This window comes from Anabas testudineus, chromosome 7 (assembly GCF_900324465.2).
Source record: "Anabas testudineus chromosome 7, fAnaTes1.2, whole genome shotgun sequence".
NCBI classification, from domain to species: Eukaryota; Metazoa; Chordata; class Actinopteri; order Anabantiformes; family Anabantidae; genus Anabas; species Anabas testudineus.
The window spans coordinates 17,340,854-17,363,901 of NC_046616.1; the positions used below are offsets into that span (position 1 = coordinate 17,340,854).

The window sequence follows — 23,048 nt, forward strand, 5'->3', positions numbered from 1 at the left end:
TGCATATGTGAGAGAAGAGCTGAAATGATTGGATGGAAAATTAATTAGCAGTTATGACAAAAAGCCCCCCCCCGGCTCCAGGAAACTGTGATAGGCGTTGTTTTCAGTTATTTTACAGACAAAACAAAATCAATAAAACAGTCAATAATGGAGATAGGTATTAGACGCTGCCCAACATGAGAGATGATGTAGAATAAACTGCGCTGAATGTGTGAGTGTGTGAGTGGGAAAAGTATGTTGATGCTCGTCCGCTGGGGTGCCAGTGGTCTGATGTCACGCTCACGCGGATGCACAGTGCCAGGAGGAGGAGGGGTGAGCAGAGAAGAAGAGTTGTATGTGTTTATTTTCTGAGTCGAAATACATTTTTATCAAGCTGCGCTGTGAATTAAGCAAACGTCTGATTCACCAGCTGAGGTATAAACTACAGAACCCTGAAGTTATGCCTTTTTGGCCTTTCGGTGCTCAGCTTCTTTCTGATTTATGTGCCTGTGACCTGGTCGAGCCACCATTTCCAATCCCGACATGTTTCTGACTCGCAGCACATTCCTGCTCCTGTCAAGCATCCTGTTGACACTTTTTCAACGACTCCTATGAGCAGGACCTCCGATGATCTGTTTTTCCCCAATTGTTCATGAGGTACTTGTGGGTCACTAGGCTTGTTAGCAGAATGAATAGCTTAGCCAGGCCATCGTCAGAGCTTATTAGATGCACAGAGTATGAGGCAGCTTCTCTCCCTCATCAGTCATACTGCACGTGAGAACGGCGGTGAGAGAATACAAAGCTGCACTGTACTCTCTCTTTAAACCTCACGCAACTCACCCTTTCCTCTCTGTCCTTCCCTCGGTTCATTTCTATCATCCCCCATCTCCTGTTTCTCTGTCCTTTGTTTACACCCCATCAGGTCATTTGTATTGTTATCTTGTTGTCCTGGTGCAGGACGTTGCTGAGTTACGTTTTGTGGAAGAGCAAAATAAAGACAGAATTGCCCTCTGGGATCATTAGGCACCGTGCGGCACCTATGAATCTCAATTGCTTTTGATTGCACAGAATTCCTTTGCGTTTCATCATTAAATGCAAAGTAATGGCAGAAACGGTGGACTGGCGTTTTCTGCACGCACTGCTCATTATTCTGTATCGTGCCCACACGGGAAACTGTTCAAATAACATCTCTTTGGAGAGCTGCTTAAACATGATGCTGAGCGAGAGCAAGCATCTCCTTAAAGCATCTTAACCTTATGGTGAACAGATGTTTATGGACTTGGACAGGAGGCCCAGCAGACAATAAAGCGAACCTGTCACACTCACAGGTTAAACGAGGAAAAGGATCTCATCCTGTTGTCGGGTTTTGGTTTGAGGATGTTGCGTTGTTACTGACTCGCTGTGTTTCTCCTTCTGCTCCTTCCAGCTGCTTCTGTAATATCTGTGTAGCATGTTGGACAGTTTACAAAGGTTTAAGTGACGCATTTGCCTTTATTTACTCAGTGGACTTTTTAAACACCTGGGATGAGAAACTGAAAAGTCTATTTTTTAAGCTTTGGCTGTTTCCCACAGCTTTCAGTTAATATTTTAATTGAAGTGAAGCTCCTGCTGGCTGTAGCTATGAATTAAGGGTACATTAATATACGATCAGTAGTAGCACTGCTAACAAGTATGTTTGCACATACAAGGAATGTGACTTTGTTTTTCCAGTGGCTCTCAATGTACTTACAATGACAAGATCAAGGACAATACAAAATGACACGAACGCGTGACAAGCCGGGCAAAGATAACAAAACACATCACACGAGTGTTATGTACAAACAGTAGGTGAGAAAGGCGGGTATACAGTACGTCTTTGTTATACATACAACAGATTTTTATGTGCAGAACTGGCTGTATGTACATTAATATATTAATACAGCTTGTACTGTGTTAGTTTATGAACTATACATACATTGCCCGATGTAGGTCTTGTATAAGGATGAGAAGAGTATTAATCTTATCATCAAACTCTCAGCAAGTAAGCATATTTCCTGAAATGTCAAACTATCCCTTTAACAAATACGGATATTTGTACTAGTTTGATCCGGATGTTCTTAGGTGTCGGAATTCAACCATACGTTCAAGCAAAAGCTACTAAATAATAGTAGTAATAAGGCAGACATATCAAATGTACCTGGCTGCTAGTCCCTCCCTCCATACATCCATCCCAAATACTGCCAAAATCTCAAAGAAAAGAAAAACATATCTATTAAAGGCCGAGTGAACTCCCGTAAGCAGCTTGAGGAAGTGGACTCCACCAGAAGAGAAAACATTCTCATGTGGCCCGTGTTGATTTTGATGTCGGCCTTAGATTACCACGTGGGTGTGAGAATTACTCTCTGCTGATACAGCCTCCTGTTTTTCGACTTGACTTTTGAGGCTGCTGGGAAGTTCAGCTGATTAAAATGACAGAATCAGGCAGGTCTTCATTCAATCCGAAGAGCCCAGCACGTTAAAACATACAACATTCGAAGGATAACAGAAAATGGGGAAGTAGAAAAGCATCTTTTTCTGCCTTCTGATAATCCACATCCTCGTTCAAAGCCTATTTATTTTGGAGGTAAAGTACCAGTGGAAAACCAAGGACAGCAGTTCTTTCATTCAGTTCGTTCTGCATTTCTCACACTGACAACTCGTGTATTTTGACATGGTTACAGTTTGCAATGCACAGAACGAACCACCAAAAGATGCAGCTTGATAGCCTGTGTGCTGGGGGAGCTGGGATGGGGCCTTTTAATTGTAATTGTACAGTAATTGAGGAGCTGCAGATCGATGGGCTCCCCCGCTCTGCAGAGACCTGGGCAGGCAATAAAGCACATAAATGGAGCATCCATCAAACCTCCAAGATTACAACCAGTGTAGCAGACAGATTTATTGTACATTTGAAATCCATCCTCTGTAATGACAGGAATTATTATTTTTCTTTTTTCTTTTTGTTTTTAACACTTTTACTCCTTTGATCAGCGCCGGTGTGTGTGTGTGTGTGTGTGTGTGTGTGTGTGTGTGTGTGTGTGTGTGTGTGTGTGTGTGTGTGTGCATGTGTGTGTCTTTAACCTTTGGGTTAATGTTGGTGCGTGACACAGGCGGCTGGTTGTTTTCCCTTGTTCCAGACGAACGTGTGTTGTTATTGAGTTCCAATGGGGGCTAGAAACCGACCAATAAACTCTGCTTCTGTGTGAATTAAATGGAAGCCAAACAACATTAGCTTCTCTGTCAGGTAGTTTATCATGTACATTAATCCATATGCCCCTGTGTAACTGCCTTTTCTTGTAAATGCTTTGGCACTGGCTCAAGCGGAGGCCATGGGAGGCTTGGAGAGAAATGAAACAATAAACATCCCCTTTCTCAAGGGGTTATTATGCTGAAACGGAGTCTGCTTCTTACTCCCAGAATGTCTTTTGTCTCTCCGTAAAGTCGGGCTTCGTGTCCTGCCTCGCCTGGCTAAATGGGGCGTATGTTGAAACATAAGATCTGCTGACTTGCACCCACCAGGTCTTGTGGAAATGTGGTATGAATGGAACTTGCACACTCAGGATATCTTGTTCCCCAGGAATATGTCAACATGAATTCATTTCTCAGCACTGTGGTGACCTGCACAAAAAGGTTTCCTCGGCTTCCTTTTACATTCCTGCTAAAAAGGAATGTAGATTGAGGATGACTGCTTTGTCTCTCTGCTTTTGTTCTGTGATTGAATGCTTCCTGGTTGTCTGTGTTACTTTTGAATGAATATTTGCTAGAATTTTTTAATTTGTTATTTCTAAGCAGCTCAATGTCGTCCTCCCCAAACGCTGACATGAACGTCTAGCAAAGACAAGAGTGATGGGAGCCATGAATTATTTCTTTGTAATGGTGTGTTTGTTATTGAGGTGCTTTCAAGTGTAGCATTCATACATATTTAAACACAAGTGATCGGGTTTTCTTTGCAGCTGGACAGAGATAGATTTCTGCAGGTTGGATGTACAAAGTTTATTTTTTTATTTTTTAATCAATAAAGAAAACAAATATTTTAGCCAGGATTTCCTTTGATAGATGGGTTCCTGATGCAGCCATTCACATATGCTTGTCAGTTACTACTAAATTTCTAGTTATTTAACATACAGCATGTAGTCTTATTTCTTTTACTATAACTGACATGTTGGGTATATTTAATTATTTGAATAATGATATAACTTGGCTTGAAATATAATGACATCTATCATTAGGCTTTTCTAAGGCATGACCTGCATTTCTATGTTGAAATATGTGACGTGACTATTGTACCTGCAGGTTTTTGGAGCTCATTGTGATGCTCATATCTATCACCTCCACTTTTGTATTTAGTCCAAACAGTTATAGGCACTATAACATTTATGATAACGTTATGTTTGCTATGATTCTCTCACTGTCAGCCTAATGAGGGCCATTAAAATAAATAGCATATTGTGCTTTCACTTCCAAGTGGAGCAGAAACTGAAAGAAGAAATTCCTTAGGATGCTGGGATCACGTAGTGACAAGGCTGACATGAGAAATGCTGCTTTTATGTGCAGTGCCAACACAAACAATGGCCTGTGCCAGTTAGGGTTAGCGGGCCGAGTCGGGAGGCTCTCCTCATGGCTCAATAGCCATAGTGTGTTTGCCGTGGGCTTTGGATGCCACAGTGACACTGTTGGTTTTGCCAGAGAAGGGCTGCAAGTAACTGGGATCCTGTCTGTAGAGTCCAGAGCTGAAACAAAGCAAAGCACGCTCTGTTAAAGTGATTAGACATCAGTCTATGGAAAGGAGAGTGGTGGTGGAATGTAAGCCATTACAGCCGGAGTATTATAGGACTGTAGAGGGTTTGTGGTTCTTCCCTTTAACTATCACTGCTATGCCATTTGCACTCCAATCTTGATGCAGTGCAATTCAGAGTGGTGTAATTCAATGCGATACATTCATATGCGTATGTGACTCTATGATGCAAAAGAATAACGCTATGCAATGTAATGAGCTTGATTATTTACTAAACAAATAAAATTAAGACCATTTACAAGTTCTGTGTTTGTGTTCTCAGTCTATATTCAGTATAGCACAGATTAACAAGCCTTCATAAGTCACTTTTTAATCAATGCAAACATGTAATAACCTGATTAATCCTAATTTCAGAGAGCTACAGTTAACGTTGCTGCCGAGTTAACCTGAGACCACTGAATAGTGTAGTGGTAAAAACGCAGCCAACTTTGCAGGAGACCGGGGTTCGAATGTCAGAATGTTTTTATTTGATATGGACATCACATATACATTGGACAACCAAATGTATTGCTTAGGTGTGTTAGCACGTGCTAATTTTCAACACCAGTCCATAGGGGGTTTTTAGAAAAGATAGATTACACAGTACAAAATACCATTTTAGCTGTGGCCTCCAGCAGGGGTCCCTAGGCAAGTTGTCCTTACACTTAACCTGCTTTACCTTGTACCTTGTCATTGTAAAGATGATTTCAGATGACTAAATGTAATTGTATAATTTCAGATAAATGTAAATCTTTTAACACATCAACGTAATCGATTACACTGACATGTTGTTTCATCCCCTATATATTACAGTCAGCTCTTAACCACATCACCGTTTCATTCTTAACTACTAATTACATCTTTTGAGGGAGGTAAATGATTAAACAACACAGTATGATCCCCAGCTGTTTATCTGATCACTGATGCAGTCGGAAATGAATGGAATCTGATTTAAACTGCAGTTGTTGTCATTGTAAACCTTCCTCTCAATTTACACATTTCAATGAAGTCATTAGGTTCATGGCTTCAAATTGATTACATTGTCAAACATTTATACATATGTACACAAACACATACGCACATACACAGATGATAATTTCAGGAACATGTCTGTTTCTTGTTATTGCCGTGTTGATGGATGGCTCTTGGAAATCCGTTTTGGAGTCAGCAGCAAAGAGACATGACATTAAAAGTGTGTGGCTGATGTTACACAAATCTGTCTCAGGATTTATTGGCCACCATTGTGCTGTTAGCTTGGAATGCAGATGCACTATGAAGGTCATAGCGCTCTGAAATGAATTTCTAATACTTAGAATATGTATTCTAAAAACTTGCATACTTACTTGTATTTGTGGTTGTTTGCATTCTTAAAAAATCATAAACTCCCTGTACACCTTTATAATCTAATGCTATGTAGTACAGATGCTTTGCCATGAATTGTACTTTTACATGGTTGTCATTTCTTCTATCGTTTTTGTGTCAGAAGGTGAAGTTCTACAAATTAGTTTATAATTGAGGTCATAGTAAGTGGTAGAGTTATACTAGAGTGCATCATATTACGAGGTGTATTAAATAAGGCGGCCAAAACAAGGTGGCCTCTTTTGGCAGAGCTGAAGTATTAGATTGCATTAGATAATATTACAGAGGTCTGTCACGGCTGATTTTTCAGCACCTACTAAAATGGCCAATGGGTGTACAAAGCATATTGTTGCATTAAAAGAATAAGGAAACTGTGAAAAAAACTGGTAATGAAGAAGAATGTGATGAACACATGTTGACATCTTCCTCAACACATATCGCATGTAAACCAGTACTTTCTCTGTGTGACTTGAGACAGGTGTGAGGCCAGCCGAGCCTCAAATAGATTATTGCTTCAGCCCCTCCACACACCCACCTACATCTCCCAGCCAGGAAAAGGATGGTGTGTTACATTCTGGTGCCTTCGAATAACCCAGCCACCCTGCTTACTTGCAAGCATGACAAACACTTGTGACCTCACTAGTGCAGAATGCCATCTCTGCCACACATGTCTGCCCGCAGGCCTAGTGTATGTCTTCAGTGGAGTGTGTAGTGTAATTTCTAACCAGTGGGTGGCACTGCCATGCTGAAGCCCGCTGTGGACTCAGAGAGTCATATAAGGGCTCTGTCAGGTCTGTTTTGTCAGTATGTCTGTGGCGTCACGCTCCCCAGACCATCATGACCAGTGTAAGTATTTATACCCACTGTGGCCTTTGTCACATCACAGTCTGGGCTGTTTGGGGCGTTAACCACAGCAGACACTGTCAAAGTCTCGCACTGTTTTCCAGTTGACCTCAGAATCTCAGAAGGGTCATTGAAAATACTGCCCACTGATCTACCACAAAGGAAGAGATAATGAGACGACATCAGCAGGACACTCAACGGCGATCCTCTCGTGTTAACGTGTCCTCTTCTTCTGCTTCTTCTTCATAGTATTGTTCATCTCGGTCTTAGAGTGTTTACCAGAATGAGTGTGTCACCTCACATGGGTTTATTTTTAGTTGGAGAAAAGTGCTTTAGTGCTTCAGTGTGTTTCTCTGCTGGGGAGGGGCTACGGTGAAGCGCTGCAGAGAAATACGGTGTCTGGAAATGGTGTGAGCTCAAAGGAAAATATTGTAAATGGACAAACAGGGCCAGATTCTAATAATGATAACAGACACAATACATGACCTCTGTCTGCCTTTTATACTGAGATAGCATATGCATGCAGTCGTATGCTTTGAAGTCCTGTGCAATGTATTTTTGACTGAACATAGCAGAAAGGTTTGCGAAGGTAAGTAAAGTAAGTAAAGGTTTGTTTTCCATCTGAAGGGGTGGGGGCATTTTATTCACTCATTCAGTCATTTTGAGGATGGCAGATAAGAGACCAGGACGGATCACATTCTCATGTTATGGACAATTTGAGAGTCTCCAAACCACCTGACTTGCATATGTCTTTGGAATGTGAGCGGAAACCAGATGAAACCCATGCAAACACAGAAAGAACAGGAACCACCCAGAAACTTGCTGTTTTGGTGTTGCGTTACAGTTTTTCTCAAGTGCCAAGGGGCCCTAAATGAAATAAAGTGAAATCCACTTGATCTTTCATCATCGCCTTCTTAGCGGAAGTCTTCTCTTGCAAAGGCGTTAAACAGCGACGCGGTGTTCTTCATCTTCATGTCATCCAAAGTCCCAAAACTTTACTAGATTCAGTATATTGACAGCTGATAGAAGGAACTTGGATAATTATATTCTGAGCAGGAACACTAGAAGATGGAATGAAATCTGAAAGTTAGTTTGAGGTTTTGTGATTTAGAGTTAATTTCAAAAGAGTACAATACAAATGCTATGCTCTAGTGTAAGTGCTGAAGACAGTGCATGGACCCAGAAAGATCTGCACACAAGTGTAAAAAGAATCCGGACGTTTTACAATATTTCAACAGGGCATCTCAGAAAAGTGCAGATGCAGAGTGCAGCGGGGTTTGATATCAAACGATGTAAAGTATTAACAAATGGCACAGGCATATGGTTCAAATTAAGGTTGAAGCGGTTGATGTTGAAAGCTGCATTTAGTATTTCGTTGTCCCTTGTGTAATGGCTGATTCAAAGACTAGATTAGTTTAACCACAAGTTGTATTGTTTGAGAGAAGTATTTGTTTTTATTGCATTTTTTCAGTGTCTTGTTAGTCATAGAGGACTTCGCAAACACATTTCACTTTTTGCCAGTCATCTTCCGTTTCAGCCTGTGTGTTAATCATTTTGAAAAAGAGATGTCAGAAGTGTTTAATCACACGTGGGAACACTGTAAGAGTGGTTGGTGTAGGACTGGATGTCATTTCACGTCGATTCCCGTGCCAATAACATATGCTATACCCAAATTTCAGCAGTGATGCTAGAAGAATATTATTTGTCATGTTTCCCTGATTCCTTTTCATGTAAAACAAAAATGACAAGACTGGGATTTAAACGAGGAAGTATTTTCTTAGAGCTGCTCCCTTAAGCTGCTGTTTTTTCCTAATCCACCATCATTTTCTACCTGGACATGGAAGCAGACAGTGGTTAGACTGGGCCCGTCCAAGAAAAACAAAAACCTTCAAGCACATTTAAACTGAACAAATTGGGTCAGGTGTAAAATCGATGGTGTATTTGCTAGCCAACTGTCCACTATTTTTATTTATTGCCAACCCACACTAACCACCTCCTTGTTGAAGCTTCATATTTCGTGGTATCAATATTTTCATCTAACAACTGACAAGACAGTGAAGATGTGTATTTCCTTATATATCAAAGTTTGACAGGTTCAGGTTCTTGGTGCTACAAACACATTTAAGTTAGTGCTAAAAAGCTTTAAAAAAGAAACATTTAGTTGTTTCAGTATAGTGTTTTATTTTAAATAGTGATCACTAATACAGTCTCCAGTTTGGCCTTTGGTCTTCTTGTGTCTAGACTAAAGATTATTTCTGTCCAGATTTGAATTGCTCAGTGGTGTATGAAAAGGAAAAAGCCTCTCAGACATCACTTTCCACTGATGATCTTTGATCATTCCCACAGTATCTCACAGGCAACACATCTGCTCCAGCCTTGCTGCCAGGATATTATGAGCAGAGGCAGCATATCCTTTAATTACTCTCATTTCAGCTCTATTTATACATTTGCTGCCAGATTCTTCCTATTTACAGAAATTCTTTGTTCCTGAGAATTTACAGGAAAAATGTGTTTCTTTTTTTTTTTTTTTTCTCCTCCTATACAAGGTCCTCTGTGTTCACAAAGCTATCCCGGACCACTACGTTTCATTTACTATGCTGTTGTATCAAACTATGACATCAGCCCGTTCTAATTGTTTCCAGACCAGGCAAAGACGGAGTTTTCATTTTATTTTCCATTTGCTGCTCAGCATCCACGCAAAGTAGATAATGAGAAATGGTGCATGATGTCATGTAGACAGGGACTACGATGCCAAAATCTTGTGACCAAGTTTCCAGGAAGCTATCACTTTCCCCTCTCGTTCCTTTTGCTATCTTTTGGTTTGCCCTGTATTTTTTAAAATACTCTCTACTGTGGGAAAATCGAAGCCTGTGTTCTTTTGATAATATTCAGGTACTACTACTGTGGGAATGCACCTGATAGAGGCGTCCGCGTGTAGCTGACCTCCGGATGCATCTTTGGCCTTGGCCCAAGTGTACTGTGTCTAACTTTCCTAACTGTGAAACAAGAAAGTAGGGGGAGGGGGCATAGTAGAGTAGGAGCTGAAATACAGAGGGACCATATGTATTGAGTTGAAGAAATGGTGTTTTATGAGGAGAGACTGGGCCTCTGCTTGGAATTCTCAATGACATCATTGTGCAGTACTGTGCAGGGAGGACTCTGGAGATGGAGTGGGCTTTCATCAGACGGGGCGACTAGACCAGATCGTAACCCAAGAATAGGAAAAGAGAGAGACACAGAGGCAGACAGGCAGGGAACTGCACACAGGACCTTCACAGCTCTGTTTTACCTGGAATTCATTGGCAACGTCATCCCTAAATGCTTAAACTGACGCTGGCCCTGAGCCCCATACTGAAACAATCATGGCAGGTTTGGGGCTCTATAAGCGTCACATGCCTGCTTTCGAAATGAGAACATGATATTACTTAATATCTAATTCCCAGACAAATAAACTGTAGTTAGTCACTCCCTGTGGCCTGCTAGCAAAACAAAAGCCTACGCTGACAATAATATGTATTAACACACATTTCAAATCTGCAATCTAAATGGCTGCCTCCATCTTTGCAGCTTCTATGTCTTCTTCAACAGTGTTTGTTAGGAAACACACTTACAGAAGAAAAAAAGAAAAGCACGAGCAGCGTTTGTATGATAGGTGATTTCTGCAAGTTGGGTCTGCAGCTCCACAAGGCATTGGCAGCTGTAGTCACCAGGGTACAGGGCCAAGGTCTGTAACTGAAATAGATCAGTTGGCCAGTCACTGTCGGCCTGGCTTTCTGCAAATAATGATTACGCCTGAGTCACACATTACAAGTAAGCCTGTGCACATCCACTGCTGTGATTCATGACACAGATTTGTTTTTCCTCCTTTGAGTTACTCTTTCTTTTGCTTTTGCTTCATCCTGTGTGTTTCATTTGACGTTGCAGATAAGACCCGTCCGGAGAAGGTGATCATTTTAGGGACTCGGGCCTGTAATTAGGGCACGTCAACATCTCCCTCCAGACACTGGTGTGCGCGCGCACTCGTGTGTGTGTGTGTGTCTAGGTGATTGGTGTCCCTGTAAACTGTCTCCATGTGGGAGCTATTCTGGTCTGTTTCCTGTGCCTGTTGTCATTAGATAGAAAATACCTTTGACTTGGGGGCAGTTTACCCCAACCCCCTGCTCTCAAAGGGATTATTAGTCTCTGGCCTGTCTCAACAACACTGTGAAGTCCAGAAACAAGGCACCGCGAATGCAGAGCCTGCTGCTAAACGTTTTGCATGGAAATCTTGGCCAGCTTTGCAGTGATGGTGCAACATGGGTGGCATTTATATCTGTATAAACATTATAAATGACATCAAACTATGCAGATTTGCAGGAGGTACAGTAGTGTGATTTTTCTGAAGCTGAGAGATGCAGAATCATCTCTGGTTCTTTTCTTAGAGCTAATCTTTACAGTCACTTCTCAACCCTGAAAGGCTCTATTAATAGAGGTGCTCTCTTGTATTTGCCATCTCTACCCACTCTACCCAGTCCCTTCTCTCCTGTGCAAAAAAAAGCTAATAAAAGTACCTCTGATATTCAAACACATCCAAACCATTTTTCCTTTAACTACGGTCTCTCTTTGTTTATGCAACTGTCTTCTTGTGCTTTGTCCTTTTCTTTCCTTTGAATTCCTAAATATCTACTTTAACTATATTCACCTAACTGGATTAAGCTGTCACTCTGTCCCCATCCCGCCTCTCTGTGCTTTTAGCGCCTGGCTTTATACGTTATTCCTAAACCTCTCTCACTTTGCACGCTCCTTGATATCACGCTTGAAAAACATGATTTTTTTTTTTTCCCGTTTCAGTGTCGGCTGATGAGGGGTCATTTGTGTGTCCCGTTCCAGCATGAAGGGTGTTGTGCAAGAAGGGTTTCATCCCTTTCTCTCTCTTTCTACCCAGCTACAGAGTCACTATAATCTCACACCCTCTTCCCTGCACCCCGCCCCCTTCCATACTGCTCAAGGCCTGGCAGAAACCCACACTCCCCTGTCTCCCTGCCTCCGCCCCCTTTATACTCCTACCAGGCCGGCACACCGAGGACAGAGAGGAAGAAAGAGAAAAAGAAAGAGCTCCATTTGTCTGTCAGAGATTACAGACTGCCACTTAGCGCTGGCCGTGTACGCCTCCCATCCATAGGGAGCTTTCTCAATTCAAAGGAATGGGATTGTCTGCGAGGAGCAGTGAGCTGCAAGCTATAGCGGATGGCAGATTTGAGATGAGTCTGCCTCCTAGAGAAACCATTTAGGAAGTAATGGGGACTGGTGAGGGGGATTGCTAATGTTTGGAGTACATCAGCCAGCATGTGGTGTTTGCAGTGTAACTCTGAGAAGACACAGTCTCTGCTGGAACTGGAGCTGAATGGCTGGTAAGAATAGTAGGGGAGTGCAAAATATGAGTGGGTTTGTTTTTATAGTGTGTGTGTGTGTGTGTGTGTGTGTGTGTGTGTGTGTGTGTGTGTGTGAGAAAATGAACACGGCTCACACGCTTCTTTTGCGTTTTCACGTAATCTACACTAGAAGGTGACGGGGTTTGATGTGACACTTCAAGCTAAGTCGTGAAGATCATGAATTTTAAAGCGGGATCTGCCATTTCAATTTTCACCCCCTAACAATGGAGAACAGATCGTGTGCCCTCCCCGAGTCGCTGTATGTGTGTCCTATGGTGGTGTGTTTATTCTTACTGTACAGAATCCATCTGTGAGTTGGATTGTCTGGCCCTGCTCGGTTGAAGGGCATTCCTGTGGTGAGTGGCGGCTCTCCTGCGTACTGGCCGTGACCGTGTGCATTTTCATAGCTGGATATATCAAGGGCAGGTGCTGACTGTAGTGTGAAGGTCTAATTAACAGTTTAATTATTCATTATTCACAGATAATGAGAGTGACTCTGTTGTAGTCGTTGCTGTTGTCGGATGAGTCTTGACAGAAGGGAGGAGGAGGGATGCTTTGATTTAGACAGACTGAAGCTTGGCAGCGGAGGGAACTGGAGAACTGTATTGATTTCTGATTACTTTAAATAACAAGTATGTGCATGGCGTTAACAAAACATCAATCAAGTACTCATCACACTGAGGGTGCAGTATGTTTTTAATGAGCTGCATATGTGCTATGCTATTGTTTAACATGGTTATAAATCAGCTTACGAACACTGTTTAAAACAAGGCAGTTTATAATCATCAGGCTTCATGCTGTACAAATGTGGCTGCCTCCACTCATCTGTGAAAGTGTTCAAATCATCTGCTAATCACCCTCAATACGTTGCGATTGGAGCTCTGGATGTAAGGTAACCTGGATGACTGTACTGCAGTAACTGATGTGTCTCTGCCCAGCTTGGATTAGATTCAAGTTGCTTTGATTTGAAGAGGCACCTCATGTCCTACAGCTCTCAAACTAAATTATACAATTTACAGTAGTTACCATAACTGAGCGAGTCTTCTGAGTCAACTAGATGCTGTCTGCTGCAAACTCTCAAGAGTGATTCTGTCAGTCCGCCAGCCATTGTAGCTTTCCAGTTTGCAGCTTTGTCCTACTGTAAATCTCCAACCTCCTTCTTGCTGCCTTTTTATAGCCATGAAAAAATCATCAGTTTGTTTGATGATTACATTTGAGTGTTTACTGGTAGAACACTGGACTTCATTTATCACGTTACTGTCTGGTCTTGTACCTGTTTACCTGAAAATTCCTTCACGTCTGTGTTGTTAGGGCTTGTGCACGCATCTGTACTTGGAGCTCTTTGAACTGAAATGAAGACGGAGCAAACATCTGCTTTTGCTGTGGTTGGAGCACAAGTGCATGTGGGACAAGAATATTGTGATTTTGAAAGTGGATCTGTGGAGATTATATACATATAAAATAAAATATATAATAAAATACATGTGTGTATATATAATCAAATATATGTTTACATACACATAAAACAGTTTGCTGTCATACTGTCATATATTAATTAGTGAGGTTTAATAAAGAAATTGATTCCCCTTGTAGCACCTCCATAAAAGCTATTGTGGAGAAAATTAAATATCAAAGCATATCATAAACATATCTTCATTACTTAGCAACCATGTTAGTCCTGAACACGAGAGGATGTAATGAGTTGCTGGGGCAACATTGCTTTTCGAACTCAGGTGACTTACACTCTTAAGTTATAACACTTTCTGTTCAAATGCTGACATTTTATAAAACCCCCTCCATTAGTCGGTTAATTGGTTAAGTAAAGAGAAAAAAACTTGATGCAGAACTGTAGAGTAGCAATGCAATACATACCATATTGTAAATGCACAATTTACTTTTGTACATTTAAATATTTTGGTTGTGGAAACATGTTTTTCTCATTTAAAATACTTGGAATATTGCTCATTTCAGTGGTTCAAGTTCTTATGTTTCAGATAACAACAACAAAAATAAATTGAAGTTGATTGAAATAACATAAAACTACTTAGCAGTAGACTTCTCTGTGACTTAGCTTGAGAGTTATGTAGTGCCATGCTGCAACTCTCTTCCTCTGTGGCTCTGGCCTGCACTTCATTAGCCGTCTTCTATTCCCAGAACTCCTGTAGCTGTGACTCGTCTTTTCCGGGATGGAGGAATGTTTCTCCCTCAGGTCTGACTGATGGAATAAGTTGAGGCCTGGACAGGGGCCTGGGCCTGTTTGTTCAGGATGTGTTGAGAGGGAAGGAGGGAGGAAAGAGATGGTGGGACCCCCCTCAAGCCACCCCCCAAATCCCGGGATCCCATAGCTCAAAATCACTGCCAGTTGAGCTGACTTGCTTATCCATGCCTAGCGGGGCTCCTGGTGGATAAAGAGCCAGACAGAGGGACAGACAACAGTGGACATCATATTCCAAGAGCTGTACTGTGACTGGAAGTGGTCGTACAGCAGCCTTCATTGCTTCATCCCAAAATGTTGATAAGAGCATGATCCTTTCGTTTTTTCTGAGCCACGTGGAGTCGTGTCTAGCTTTTCTATGGAATAACGTCATCTTAACTTCCCGCGCCTCTTCTAGTTCACACCTTCTTTTTATCTTCAAAATACATGCCAGCTTTAAGAATCAGCTTTTACAATGCTTTTCTTACTTCACTTTCCTCTTTTTCCAGTCCATCATGAGCAACTGGCCTCAGAGCAAAAAGGTACTGCAGCACTTACTCTTTCCTCCACACAGCCACAGTCACAGTCTGGATGCTCGCATGAGCAAAGTAAGATAACAAAATGGAAAGAAAGATGCTGGCACTAGATCCCATTAAAGGCAATAGCTAGAGTTTGACTTTGCGCTGTGGATGTTTTTGGAGGTGACGCAGTGGGAGCAAATCCCTGAGGAGCAATCTAGTAGCCATTAAAGGCAACATGTAGTTTATTGTGTTTTTCAGTTATGTCATGTCGACTCTATTCTCGTTCCCTCAGCTACATTGTCACATGACACACAAATGGTTACACAAGCAATTAGGCAAAACAATGGAAAGACAATTACTCCCAACAAAATAGTACAACTGAGAACAAAACAAAACAACATAATTAAACATGTTCACTATCTGCACTTAGTTTCAGCTGAAGCTGATGGCAGTGTGGTTAGCCTTGTAGGTATTTGATCATAAACGAAAGTAGTAAAAGCTGACCTGATGGCCCTGGAGGAAACCCTGGGGGATCTGTCATCATGTTTCATCCTCTGTGAGACATAAATGTCTGCACTAAATGTCATGGCAATCTGTCAAATAGTTGTTGAGTTATTTCAGCCAGAATCAAATTAGTGGCCTAACTTACCAACAAATGGACATTAACACAAGCATAGACAAGAATCTTTTACAGACTACATAGTGTTTTGGCTATGAAAACTACACATCACATCTACTCTTACATCCACTATTTCAATTGAAATTATATGTTTTTCTATTCCTCTCAAGTCATATAGGCCCAAACCAAATGCTTTTCATCCTGACTTTATTCAGGTCAGAAATCAGTGAGAAGATAAAATCAAAAATACAACCAACATTAAAATACCCACTATGTTTGAGATCTTATGTTTGCAGCAGTATGAAGAGCTTCTCTTTTGACCTCGTTGTTGTGCAGTCAGCATTTACTTACTTGGTAATATTATGTGCTCTTTGACAGCATTATATTTGTAATTGTGTCTCAGCATAATCTTAGTTTTATTCTTCAGTATTACTTCGTATTTATTTATTTTTTTATTGTTGGACAGAAACCAGCACACATAAAGGGACAAGTTGTAGGAATTGTGAATTAGATTTAAACTTTGCTAAACAACAAGTAGGCATTGTATTAGACTGAGGAAACTGAGGAAACACAGAAACACAGATATTTCTAATAGTCTTTCTATAATCAAAGGCTATAGATAAACACAAATTACTATTTTGTTATACTATGTTAAGACCAAACTTTACTAAATTGAAAAAATGTACCAAAACACCTGCAGTTTGAACTTCTGACCATATTCAGTTCCACTATTTTCTGCTCAGCAGTGGTCGCTGTCGGCTCACAAGCTGTTGTGGTTGAACGTTGAATGTTGATTTGAAGCTGTCTAATGAAGGAAGTGGTTTGTGTGCACTGTATGGGTGTGTCAAGTCACAGTTCAAACACATTAGACTGCCAGGGAACAGTGACTGCTCTGTGTCGGGGGGGAGAGGAAATGTGAATTAAAGTAATGTTAGTTACTGAGCAGGTGGGCGCCACACACACCCACACATCTACTATTGCTAATGGACAGCTAGAGTTGTATTTGCTTTCTTTCTGCTCTAAACCGGACTTTGTAACACATATTGGACAGTTTGTCTTCGCTCCGGCAAACATGATGCAACTCCCATTGGTCACTGATTGGCTCTAAAGGTGGCATAAACATTAGTTTCCTGGAGGAGCCTGTGTACTCTGGACTTCACTTGACTGAAAGAATGGTGGACAAGATATGGAGGAAGAGTTGGCACTTTATAGAAAATAGACGGTCTTTTCGCAGTAAGAAGTCCTCTGGTAGTGCGTCAGAATGTAAGAGTGAGTGAGTAACCCTTTTTTCCTTATTAACTGAGTGACATGTAGTTCCACAAGTACAACAGATGACTGAATGTGTTTAATGTTTGGACAGAGTGTGTACGTGGCATTTGTATTTGCTGAATGTAGCACAGCAAATTCTATGGCAGACTGTAATTGTTGCAGAGTTATATACCAGTATTGGTCGAGTTATGGGTGAATGAAATGTGGTGTTTAGTGTTATTGTAAACCTGCAGAATCTGCAAGTCACATAAATGGCTTAGTTTAAGTATCACATTGCAGTTCTCTCTGTAATGGCATAACTGTTTGTATATTCTATATCAGAGACTTGACTTTATCTTAGTCTTTATATCAAGGCTTCAAGGTGAAGCTAAAATCCATTTCATAAGGAGTATCAGACAGACAGCTGTGATAACAACACAATCACATTGTGAATCAAACATTTAATTATCATGGTCTAACTTTCGTTTATGACAGAAGATGACAGACTCTATAACTATCCCTTTTGTTCTCTCATTGCAGTGTGGAAGGGGATGGACGACCCAGTGAGAGTGGCCCTTCCCTGGATGGCGGAGCCAACTATGGACAGGGCCCGGTGACGCATGGCTCGGCCATTAGCCCTGACCGATTTGACAGTCCTCTTTACAGCCACGGGGTCCAGCCTGGGCCTCAGAGGCCCCGTCGGCCCAAGCTCCAGCACTCACAGTCCATCCTCCGTAAGCAGGCTGAGGAGGAGGCCATCAAGCGGTCACGCTCACTCTCTGAAAGCTATGAACTCTCAGCTGACCTCCAAGACAAACAGGTATTCCAGTAGTAGCTTTTCTGTATACTGTCATATGGAGTTGGTTTTGTTTGCTTTTCCTAAGATAACAAGTGTTATGTGCAGTTAAAAATAAAAATGTGCATCGGTTGCTTCTCAGAAACACAGCTGGGTGCCAGCATAAAGCTTATAAAGCAGCATTATTGTTGCATTGGCACAGATCCACTGGCAACTAGGAAAAACTAATTATCGGTGACATCCAATGATGACTTTATAGCCTATCTAAAGCTATGAAAACCAATTATATTGCATTGATGACAGTAGAATTAATCTTCTCTCTAGGTGGAGATGCTGGAGCGAAAATATGGTGGACGATTCATAACTCGGCATGCGGCCCGCACCATCCAGACAGCTTTCCGGCAGTATCAGATGAACAAGAACTTTGAACGTCTCAGGAGCTCCATGTCTGAGAACCGTATGTCTAGACGTATTGTTCTCTCCAATATGAGGATGCAGCTCTCGTTTGAGGGGCCTGAGAAAGTGCACAGCTCCTATTTTGAAGGGAGACAGGTGTCAATGACAGAGGATGGCACCCCACTGTCCATGGTGCCGTCTGAATGTGGAGATATAGAGGTTCACCAGCAGGCCAATATGGCGTCTCACCAAGCCCCACAGGGTGATTTGACAGATGCCATCACGGAGCTGGAAGATGCCTTTTCCCGGCAGGTCAAATCTCTGGCTGAGTCGATAGATGATGCACTGAACTGTCGCAGCCTCCAGGGGGATGAGGGTCCTGACCCAGAGGCCATGAGCTGCTCCGAAGTGGAGAGGGAAGTGCCCTATCAGGTGAAGTCCCACCGTAGGGTCGCTGGGCGCATGCACGATGAAACGTTGGCAACATACAGCGATGTTACCTTGTTCATTGATGAGGAGGACATGTCCCCATCGATTGCTCTGTCGCGGTCAGGAGACCAGCCCTCCAGCACAGAATCAGACTTGAGGTTGCGGTCAGTCAACTCCTCTCAGGAGTACTGGCCTATTGACACAAAAGATGAGGGTCGTGACACAGACACGAGCTGCCGCAGCACGCCTTCTCTGGAGTGCCAAGAGCAGCGTCTCAGAATGGACCATCTTCCTTTGTTGACCATTGAACCTCCTAGTGACAGCTCTGCAGAGCTTAGTGACCGGTCAGACCGAGGTTCTGTCAAACGGCCGCTTGTGTACGAACAACACGGCCACATTGTGACATCATCCCAAGCGAGCCCTAAACACATTTCCCATGGGCCCCCGCCGCGAGCTCCCTCCCGTGACGACGATGCACCTTTGCGCCATCGCCACCGCCAGCTGGAAAGCCACCTGGCTATCAACGGCTCAGCGAACAGACAGAGTAAATCAGAGTCGGACTTCTCCGATGGGGACAACGACAGCATCAACAGCACGTCCAACTCTAACGACACCATCAACTGCAGCTCGGAGTCCTCGTCGAGAGACAGCTTACGAGAGCAGGCGCTCAGCAAGCAGACTTACCACAAAGAGACTCGCAACAGCTGGGACTCCCCCATCTTCAGTAATGATGTTATACGCAAGAGACACTATCGCATCGGCCTCAACCTCTTCAACAAGTAGGTACTCAGCTCTGATGGAGCAGGCGCTTGACCGCTCTGTTCGGAGTGATTAATGCCTCAGGGAGTGGACAAGATAATAGGGGAGCCTCTTGGAAAATCATTCATTTGCTGTTTTTCACTATAAATTGTAACCACTTCTATTATTATTAACTCAATACTACTAAAATATATGATTTTAGAGTTATGAATCGTTTAATTTGTCTGTAGTACATTTACTAAAAGCATGATCTGTCTTTGTGTTTCTTTGAACTACTAATATGTCAGTGAGAGACTGGAGCACAAGCACAGACATCATACTTGTACTACTCAATTGTACACAACTAATAAATGGCGAAGGCGTGCCATTCATAAGAAACTTGAAGATGCTGTGTTTGTGTTAGGTCTGTGGTCTTATTTAAGCAACTCTGACACAATGTCGATCTTATGCAATTTGTTCAGTGTGCAGCTGTTTACATGTGTTGCAGTTAATAAGGGGACTCTATGTACAGTTAAATGGTTATTCTGGAAAATGTCACTGCTGTACCTTACCTACTGTGTGTAAATATGAGTAACAACAACAACAATTGATCTGAAATACAGTGTAAACAATGTTATGTTCAGATGATTATTGTAGCTGGAGTCTATGTGACCCAGAGTAGTAGCGCATATAATATGTATATAAAATGAGTATTTTAACTGATCAATGAGTCATGAAATCTTCTCCACAGGTGTAATTGCATCTGTTCAGAAATCCAAAATATACCATCCATGTTGAATCTTTCAGGAAGCCGGAGAAGGGAATACAGTACCTGACTGAGAGGGGATTCATCCCGGACACACCAGTCGGTGTTGCTCACTTCCTTCTGCAGAGGAAGGGGCTGAGCAGGCAGATGATTGGAGAATTCCTCGGAAACCGCCAAAAACAGTTCAACAGAGATGTCTTAGAGTAAGTTTAATGTTTTCCCCCTATCTTCCCTAGAATCATGGCACAAGTAGGATTAAAAACCTTGTAACATCCTCTTTTATAAGCGCTGACATGTGCTCCATAATAGAATCTGGGTCAACAAAGTCATTTAAGATAAAAAGAATTGGTGCTGAGCACAAGTGTTTGATTTAATTTTTCTCTCTCTCCATCTCCTTATGTGCCAGCTGTGTGGTAGATGAAATGGACTTCCAGGGCATGGAGCTGGATGAGGCCCTCAGGAAATTTCAGAACCACATCCGTGTCCAGGGAGAGGCCCAGAAGGTGGAGCGGCTCATCGAAGCCTTCAGGTAATATCACTTTAGCATGGGATTATTTAGGCCTAACCAGGAATAGTAATGATCATTACATCATTACATAGAACCTGAGTATATATTTCCTAAAATGTAAGTGCCACAAAAACACACAGTGTAAAAATGATTAGTAGCCAGAACACTGGAAACATTTCATGCAAATCTTTGTTGACTTTTGAGGTAATTGCTGCTCACGCTCCCCACAGCTGTGTTGTCTAGATAATTATTGCAACATTATGAGAACTTCTGCTTCTTCTTTCAGGCGCAAAGCTCACTAATCGCTGTTGTGAGTTCTGTACTCTAAGCTTGATTGTACTGTTCGTTTTCCCCCCCCCCCTCTTGTCTCCAGCCAGCGCTACTGCATCTGTAACCCCACAGTGGTGCGGCAGTTTAGGAACCCTGACACCATCTTCATCCTGGCCTTTGCCATTATCCTTCTCAACACTGATATGTACAGTCCCAACGTCAAGCCTGAGAGGAAGATGAAGCTGGAGGACTTTATCAAGAATCTAAGAGGTATTAAAACCAACAACTTTTTGTCGATGTGTTATTTTTTTAGGGATAATAAACATGCAAAAATCACCTTAGGACATATATAACATTATATTTCTGTCTCAACATGAAAGTAATTTACTTGTAGGTTGTCATCGGTTAAATGATCATTAGTCCTACCTCTCAGAACAGAGAACGCCTGTACTCTGAGTAAATGCTCATAAAAAAAAAAAGGTGATTTATTAAATGCAAATGTGAGTCTTGTTAGTCTTAGTAAGAGTGTGACCAAGAAGCTCCATTTGGACGTATGCCGTTTCTGACTGTGAGCAGAAACGAGGAGATCAGCTTGGCATGCACCTACGATTTAACCACGATGTCAACAATATTGGAGGGTCTTTTAGACATCTGTGTTCGAGGAGGGTTTAATTCAAGTCTTTAATTCAGCACTTGACTTTTACGTTGCAACTCAGCTCTTCCATCTGTCGCAGGTGTGGACGATGGAGAGGACATACCCAGGGAGACTCTAGTCGGCATCTATGAGAGGATCCGAAAGCGAGAGCTGAAAACCAACGAAGACCATGTGTCTCAGGTGCAGAAGGTTGAGAAGCTCATTGTGGGAAAGAAACCAGTGAGTAATACTCATAATCTGTTCTGATTTATTGTTTTTTATCACCAACAACGGTTGTAATAGAGACATCTTTGTACACGGTGTAGAAATATCTGTATTCAGTACAGCGTTACCATAGTTACTTTCTATACTTTATAAACTGACTCTTTTGATTTACTAACCCTAAATGTTGAAAAATTGAAAACAAAAGCAGAGGCTTATTGTTTTGTGAATCTCAAACCTGGGCGTAGACCTTCACGCTGGTGATTTTAACACACCCAGAGCCCTTGAGAAATGTCACCCAGAGCTGTAGTCTGAAGAAAAATGGGCGCTTGCTGCCACCTTAGCACATTATAGTCTCTACATAGTTTCAGAGGGAGAAGTAGTTACAGTTCTTGAATACTGCAATGCCGTCACTCTTTACGAAAGTAGCATGCGTTACATTGCAACAACTCATTGATTCATTTTAATAAAACTGAAACAGATCTATTATCAAATTTAGTTCTGACTGAGCTCCAGCATCTCAGGAGCAGGAAAACAGCAATTCTGCATTATTCTCCAGGCCCCGATGTTTCTTTCATGTGTGAAGGTTACAAGTGTGATTAACCTACAGCCTCAGGGTGAGGTTTGTCTTGCATGGAGGACTTTGTTACAGTCTTTTTCCAGTAAGTTGGAATCTCTCCTGCACTGCCAGAAATAATTGTAATAATTTAAATGTATTGAAAAATGATCCGTCGTCGCCATTTAGCTGCAGAATTAAAAGCCCAGGAGGACACTTGGTAAAACGTTTTTAACACAGAAACCACATTGGAATTCTTCTCCAGAGTAATCAGGTGCACTAGTGCTGCACAGAGTGAGTTTCGAAGGGGGGGTTATGTTTTCATTCCAACATCATTACAGACTCCCTCGAGTCCAGCGGCAGATTAAGACCACCACCCTATTTACAGAACTCTGCAAGTCCATGCATTGCTTTTCTTTGGCCATGTTAAAAGGCTGTAGGTGTACTGTCTGTCAGGGCAAATCCCTGAGCTCATTAATAAGCAAGAGCAATTTCATTTCAGCGTTATCAGAGGCAACGATGTAATAAATCTGAACAGCTGCATAATACATCTTCTTATTTTTTTTTTACAGATCGGATCACTCCATCACGGCCTGGGATGTGTAAGTAAGCTCACTATCCACAAATCATGTTATGGTTGATCGTTTGCCGTTCATCATCAACATGTGCGCAGCTTTCTGTTGCTGACGCTCGATATGGCAGTTAATACATATCGTGCAGGTAGCCTTAGAGTCAGATTACCTAAAGAGGCAAGAACCTTTGCCCCCTGA

The 23,048-nt window shown here is 42.0% G+C and overlaps 1 protein-coding gene across 7 annotated transcripts in view; it reads left to right on the forward strand.

The window, feature by feature from the left end:
- Positions 1–23,048, forward strand: part of LOC113168028 (IQ motif and SEC7 domain-containing protein 1-like) — an 80,137-nt gene that overhangs the window by 48,359 nt on the left and 8,730 nt on the right. For 5 of the 7 annotated variants that reach the window (XM_026369070.1, XM_026369064.1, XM_026369065.1 and 2 more), the window contains 7 exons: positions 17,504–17,783; positions 18,084–19,363; positions 20,130–20,291; positions 20,495–20,617; positions 20,970–21,136; positions 21,601–21,740; positions 22,851–22,880. In XM_026369070.1, coding sequence (XP_026224855.1) covers positions 17,504–17,783; positions 18,084–19,363; positions 20,130–20,291; positions 20,495–20,617; positions 20,970–21,136; positions 21,601–21,740; positions 22,851–22,880 — 2,182 coding nt within the window. Of the gene's footprint in view, positions 1–12,021; positions 12,361–16,577; positions 16,989–17,503; positions 17,784–18,083; positions 19,364–20,129; positions 20,292–20,494; positions 20,618–20,969; positions 21,137–21,600; positions 21,741–22,850; positions 22,881–23,048 lie in introns of those variants that run through there. The other 2 variants (XM_026369068.1, XM_026369067.1) reach the window with 2 other exon arrangements.